General features: G+C 40.2%; 1 protein-coding gene and 1 pseudogene across 1 annotated transcript; both read right to left on the bottom strand.

The window, feature by feature from the left end:
* Nucleotides 1-1353: 1353 nt before the first annotated feature.
* Nucleotides 1354-3721, bottom strand: LOC129285705 (endochitinase A2-like; annotated as a pseudogene).
* Nucleotides 3722-3861: 140 nt separating this feature from the next.
* LOC129285704 (endochitinase) lies at nucleotides 3862-5085 on the bottom strand. The gene is made up of 2 exons (XM_054921511.1): nucleotides 4499-5085; nucleotides 3862-4406 (listed from the first exon to the last, which is right to left on the bottom strand). Exons 1-2 carry the CDS (start codon nucleotides 5068-5070, stop codon nucleotides 4013-4015), a joined length of 966 nt encoding a protein of 321 aa, XP_054777486.1. The 5' UTR covers nucleotides 5071-5085; the 3' UTR covers nucleotides 3862-4012.
* Nucleotides 5086-6963: the final 1878 nt, after the last annotated feature.

Below are 6963 nucleotides of genomic sequence, written 5' to 3'. Positions count from 1 at the left end.
TGAAGAAGGAAGATATGAAAAACTTAACATATTTGTTATAGATGAGGATTCACAAGGAGAAAGGTCAAATCATATTGATATTGATGATGATGAAAATTATCAAAAGTTAGCTGATGATGCTAACAATGTATAATTAATATTGGAGTTGATTTTGAAATATTATGTTTTTATCAGACTTAAAATTTTTATTATGTAAATTAATTTTATTTTATTTTTCTAGACTTAATGTGATGTGTAACAATTTTATTAGAATTTAAAATATTTTTTAAAATTTTTTAAAGTAAAAAATTTTAAAAATAATTAGGACTGAGATCTTGAGAATCAAAGTTGAACTGTTAAAAATAAAGTTTTAAAATATAATTAAATTTAAAAAGATCAATTCATTTAAATTTTAATTTTTTAAAGATTGGGTGAATTTTAATTGACACCTCCAAAAGAAGGTGGGGATCTTGGAGAATGATTGGTTTTAGCATGTGGAACGAATGCTTATTGATGGTCGGCTGGTGGCTCATCCGGTCACCCTGAGATCAACAGGGCAAAAGCCTCTCAGTACGCGAACTTGAGGATCCTTGCTTTTTCATATATTTTTTTAAAATGTGAGTAAAAAAATAGATTAATTTTTAAATTATAAATTCAAAAGCACCTGAAAATTTACTCATTAAATGTGTAATATTTTTTTTAACTTTTATAAACAGTACAATTTAACTTTTATTATTAATAAAAATTAACTTTTACCTTTAATTGACAACAAAATGACAAAAAATAACTTTAAAAATTACAAAAAAGATAAATAGTTAAAATTTTATTGTATTAATTGTACATTTAATAGTTAAATTTTATTCTAAAAAAATTTATTTTTTATATTTTTTAATTAATTAATAATTAAAATTAACTTGTATTAATTGTAAAAGTCAAATAAAAAAAACTTTGTATATTTAATAAATTTTGGATTTCAAACGTTCCTATACCTATAATAATATAGAGTCCCATTCGCTCTTTTGCACTTCGAATGCTTGACTATGTACAAGTTTTGATGCCCCTGGAATCGCCGGCCTTTTATTTACTTCCTGGTTAGGGGTTAACCTACTTAATCAAAACTCAAAAGACCATTTTTTTTCTTGCATAAAAAGAGGAGGTGGAAATGTCCGTTTTAGCCACCACCACCGTTTTGAAATTAATTAGGACGCACGAATACTATCAGGAGGCTCTGTAGGTTTTATATATATATGGTTCGGAAATATTACACCTAAATGACTTGATAAGCGCCAGAAAGAAAGAAACTAGTCATGGATCTGGACTCGTTTACAAGTGTGTGAACTGTTAGACAGATGGGAAAATGAAAATGGGAAGGACTAGAGGAAAGAGGTGAATTTATTAATTAAACAAGATCTCATCATCAGGGAGGAGACAGCCCAACAGCTTCCAGACGCAACTCTGGTACATCATATCCAGGGCCAAGGACTTATATAGATGTTATTTAGTAACAGAAATGAGATGATATCAGATGGCATCGACGAGTCAGGAAGAGCCGAATGGCCTCTGGGAACAGCAGTCGAGGTCAGAGTCATAGCCTACACGCAGGATGTCGCAGTACCTCTTGAAAAATCCAATGCGATCCGCGATCCTCAAGTCTTGCCCTCTCCCGCACTCCAGCCCTCCGTTGATAATGTTGGTGGTGGTTCCGTATCCTGGAAGTCGACCCGCCGCCCTGTCAGCGGCTGACGGCGACATCTCCCCGTGATGACGTCGTGGCACGATGGCTTTGGCGACTGCGGCGTCATCCAGAACCACAGTGCTGTCTTGAAGGATATCACGGGATCACTAGCCGCCGAGTCCGGGTTGTTGAGCAAGTCCACTCCTATGGCTCTTCCGCACCGTCCGTAGTTGAAGTTCCTATATATCATTCACTCGTCGGCCATCAACATCAAATAAATTGAAGTTATGCAGACAGACAGACGAGATATCTTGTATTGCATATATACCAGGAGAGTTGGATGGGTCCGTGACCATAGTATTGCTTGCCGGGAGCACACGGATTTTGTGGGCTGGGGGCACAGAAATTGATGCTCGGATGCGGTTCCTTGTTGAAGCAGTTGCCAGTAGCCCCAGGCGTAGGGCCCACCAGGCGCTCTGGGCCAACCGCCGGTCGTCTCGTGCTAAGTTTGGCACAGGAAAGCCGAGACCTCCCTCTTGCGCGTGGCAGCATTCCCGGTGCTGCCGAAGCCTGGGAAAGACTTGGCGGCCTGAATTAGGGCATCGAAGGTGTAGAATCCTCTGGCCGGGCAGGCACCGTCGTCGCGGTGCTTGAGCATCTGGTTGAAGGTGTCCCTGGAGATGATGCCGGCAAGGTCAGCCGGCGGAGGGGCATCGCCACATTGGCTTTGGCAACTACCAGAACTGCAGTATTCAGATGTGGGGCTACACCAACCGAATTGGCTGCAGCATAGAGCGCCGGGGCACAAGGCACCTTCTGCTTGTCTTCCGCATCGCTCTGCTGACCCTCCCGCTGAGAACCACGACAGCAGTACACACAACACTACAGCCACATCTTGTTAATGCTCTGCGTATTTTGGATTTGACCTCCTCTTTATTGAACTCTGATAGAAGGTTGATCTGGAGGAAAGCTCGCTGATTCGAGCGGAGAGGCTGAACATGATGCATTGTGGGGCCTACGGCGGTTGAGCAGACTTGTCGGCATTATCTTCATGAATGTTGTCATGGAGTTAATTAATTCTTCTAGTAACCACGCTCGCATCTCCCTGATCCCGGATCTTCTCTGCTGTTTTAATTAATTACCTGTATTTTGCATTTTACAGTGTAACAGTAACTCAAATATTCTCTAATGGTACGCAGTTCTTGCCTTTGAAAGAAAAAAAAATGTGGACATTACTAGTTTGGAGTCCTCGTTATCAGGCAGAGCCAATTATTGATATTCTCCCAATCTCTTTTCCATTACAAACGGTAGAAAAGTGGGGAAAAATGGAATGACAGTCAAATCCTGAAAGAGAGCATTAACGATAATTAAATTTTAATAACTTTTTTGAAAAAAAATGAAATATAAATGTTAGTTTGCTTATAGCAATTTTGGTTGCCTACTAAAAATTATATTTAAAATTTAAATATTTTATTTTATAATTAGAATTTTAAATTTTAAAATTGTTTAATTAATATTTTTAATTATTAAAAACCAAACTATTACTATGTTTTAAAAAAAAAATTAACTGTCGTTCCTTTTAAAAATGGAGCAGAAAGAAGTTGTCCGTGTCAAGGGAAGCCCATCCTAGGATCAACGACAGGTGGCGTGAAGCCGGGAAAGCCCCCCAAGTGCACCGCATCAGAGCGTCAAAAGATTAGACTGAACCAATTTTCTAACTTTATTAAACGCACCACCAACTTTTGACTTCTACAGTTTGATGACATGTGCAACAACAATGTACTTATTATTTTAATATAATATGTTGATATAATATCACGTCAATAAATGTGTGAATGTGTGCAATAAAATTTATGACTAATAACATGATTGATAGGTTATAAATAATATGATTAGTTTTTAAAAAATAATATAAATCTAAAAAAAAAGAGAAAAAAGATAAAACTCTAGTTTTCCCCCTCTGGTAACGTACATAAAAATTTTATTAAGACGGAATCGGAATACATGTAACAATCAAATGATGTCAACAATTAGTTTTGATGCTTATCAATGGCGATGGGCACCAAAGATGATCCAGAATTTTTTTTTACTTCTATATTTTGAAAAATTATTTTAATAAATACATAATCTGAACACTCTGTAAAAATAATAAAATTAGTTTGAAATAATAATTAGGATGCACTAATAATATCACGCGGTTCCGAAGGTTGCATATGGTCCAGCAAGAGCTGAATTTATTTATTACGATCAGAGATGAGATGAGATGAGATGAGACTCCAACACGGGTACAGCAAACAGGGTTGAAGAGACAGGTATCGAAATCATTTATTGGTTGAGATGGGATGAGAAGAGAAGAATTTAGATGGCGTCGACGAGTGAGGAAGAACCGAATGGCCTCTGGGAATAGCAGTCGAGGTTGGAGCCATAGCCCACACCTAGAATGTCGCAGTATCTCTTGAAAAATCCAATGCGATCCGCAACCCTCGAGTCCTGTCCTCTTCCGCACTCTAGCCCTCCGTTGATGATGTTAGTGGTGGTTCCGTATCCCGGAAGTCGACCCGCAGCCCTGTCAGCGGCTGAGGGCGACCATCTCCCCGTGATGACGTCGTGGCACGATGGCTTCGGCGACTGCGGCGTCATCCAGAACCACAGTGCTGTCTTGAAGGATATGACCGCATCACTCGCCACCAGGTCAGGGTTGTTGAGCAAGTCCACTCCTATGGCTCCTCCGCACTGTCCGTAGTTGTAGTTCCTGTTATTCAGTCAGGGTGCAGCAGCCATAGATCAAAACAATTAAATTATGCAGACAGATGAGATATCTTGCAGTTTATACAGTATACATACCAGGAGAGTTGGATGGGTCCGCGGCCATAGTATTGCTTGCCGGGAGCACACGGATACTGAGGTTTGGGCTCACAGTAAGCGCTCGGTGGATTTCGTTCCTTGTTGAAGCAGTAGCCCCAGGCATAAGGACCGTCCGGAGCGCTGGGCCAACCGCCGGTGGTCTCGTGGGAAGTTTGACCGAGGAAAGCCGCGATCTCCCTCTTGCGCGTGGCAACATCGCCGGTGCTGCCGAAGGCGGGGAAAGACTTGGCGGCCTGAATGAAGGCATCGTAGGTGTAGAAGCCTCTGGCCGGGCAGGCACCGTCGTCGCGGTGCTTGAGCATCTGGTTGAAGGTGTCCCTGGAGATGATGCCGCTGAGGCCACCGGGTGGAGGGGCAGCGCCGCATTGGCTCTGGCAACCAGGACCGCAATATTCGGTTGTGGAACCACACCAACCGAATTGGCTGCAGCAGAGGCCGCCGGGGCACAAGGCACCCCCTGCTTGTCTGCCGCACTGCTCCGCTAATCCTCCGACCGTGAAGCACAGCAGCACACTAAGGACTAGCCACATCTTGTCGTTAGTGCTCTCCATCTGTTGGATTTGATGTATATGTGGAGAATGGGGACACGAGACCTGCATTATATAGAACGAGCCAGTAACGGGGGCTGATCTTGATTGAGCGCCTGTTCAACTGGCCATTGGCTTGTTTGCTTGGAATTTCAAAGCAGCAGCCGGGACCACCATGGGGCCTACGGCGGCTGAGCAGAATTGTCGGCATTGTCTTTATTAATGTTGTCCCTCGTCTTTTAATTAATCCTCTGACTAATAATAAAACCGGCCCCTCTCGCAGCCACACGAGACGGTACCCCGAATATGTTTGAACTTGTTTCTTCTTCATATATATATATATATATATATATATTGTGTTTTTAACTTTTTTTTAACCAAGAATTAGCAAGTATTTCGAGTGATGCAAACTAATAATGATATCAGCATGCGGCTATTCAGGAGGGTTAAACAGTAGGTTGTTCAATATCCCTTGAAACGATTCAAAAAGTTCCTGAGTTATTACTTAAGTGAAGAACGAATTTCTTAAAATGGGGCAAATCAGTTATGTATTTTTATTTTTTTTATTGAGATATTATAAGTGACCTTAATTACCAGTAGCGAGAACTAATTGCCTCTATTCAGGCTGAATGCCAAACTCTCAGCTACTTATTTATTATGGATGTAAGCCCATACCACACTAATATATGATCAGTTCATAAAAAATGAAAGCTCATTTTAACATATTTTATTATGGATATTGTTGACTTGTGTAAAATGAAATAAAATGGAAACACTTTATAAAAAGACACCAAACCATGATATATATATGTATTACAGAACAAATCAACAACATTTATCGATCCTTCGGGGGTGATTTACCAAAAAAAAGCTTCTTCGAGGGATTACGAACCTTGAGCTGAGAAGTGAGTGTTGGCGGTACCGGCGATATAAACGTAAACGATGAGCTGCTTGAGTTATGCCCGGAAGGACACTATCCTTAAGAAGTATTCTGGCACATCGGGACAATAGACCAACAGTTTCTTATAATTAAACAAGCACTTCCTGTAGGCACAAGGAACCAGAACAACAAAAACTAAAAACCAACTTAGATGAACAATGCAACAAAAGCTAGAAGGAGGAGAGAATTGCCCCGAAAGGCTAGTAAGTTGCTTTGTCCACACCTATGGCTATATATAGTTTGAAGATGGAGACATGAACGTTGGCTCATAATCACCGAATTAAAGGCTCGGTTACACTCTCATAAAGCACATTTAAACACCTGTCTGGAAACGTTGGGGGGTTATGCAGATGTAAAACACATTTAAGCTCTTGTCTGGAAACGCTAGGGAGTCAAATACGTTCACAAAATTAATCTAGTTAATGGTCAAAACATTCATGGTTTGATTTCAAACTCCAAATAGCCAAAAATTGAGATTTTCCAGTGAGTAAAAAAATAATTATTTATTTATTTATTTTGTAAAAATAATTCGGTAAAAGAAATCCAGTGCCACTTGAACTCGCGCGGGGGGGGGGGCGAATCGGTTGATTTCAACTGCAATTGGCCTGAGTTAGCTTGTTTCGTGAGCGCGAACCCGCTTCTCCTCCAAGCTCATTTCACTAGCCTACTTCATTCCTTAGATTTAGACACTAGGAGAGTCCTTCATTTAGTCAATGTAGGACTTTTGACACACATACACTTTTGACACACACACAACAATCCCCCACATATGTCAAAAGAATCTATTTTCATTTGAGTTATTCACACGGAGGATAATCAATTTGAATTTAGTGTTTGTCGACTTAAACCAAACCTAAACTGATAAAACTTAGCACATAGAAAAGTCAATGTAACTCTGTTATTGAACCAATAGATCTTGAGCATGTATTAGAGGTCTTATTAATCAGATTATACCCTCACAGTCTCTGCCGTTAATG

The sequence above is a fragment of the Prosopis cineraria genome, unplaced genomic scaffold (genome assembly GCF_029017545.1).
Source record: "Prosopis cineraria cultivar Desert tree isolate PC_DT_omini unplaced genomic scaffold, ASM2901754v1 PC11, whole genome shotgun sequence".
NCBI lineage: Eukaryota > Viridiplantae > Streptophyta > Magnoliopsida > Fabales > Fabaceae > Prosopis > Prosopis cineraria.
Note: the sequence above shows the minus strand (reverse complement) of the source record. Positions and strands in the feature narration are given on the sequence as shown.

Bases quoted from the DNA above. Each gene is read 5' to 3' on its own strand.
- LOC129285704 (XM_054921511.1), bottom strand. From the start codon at position 5,070: ATGGAGAGCACTAACGACAAGATGTGGCTAGTCCTTAGTGTGCTGCTG. The intron at 4,407-4,498 runs GTATGTATACTG...ACTGAATAACAG, and splicing joins GGACCCATCCAACTCTCCTG to GAACTACAACTACGGACAGT.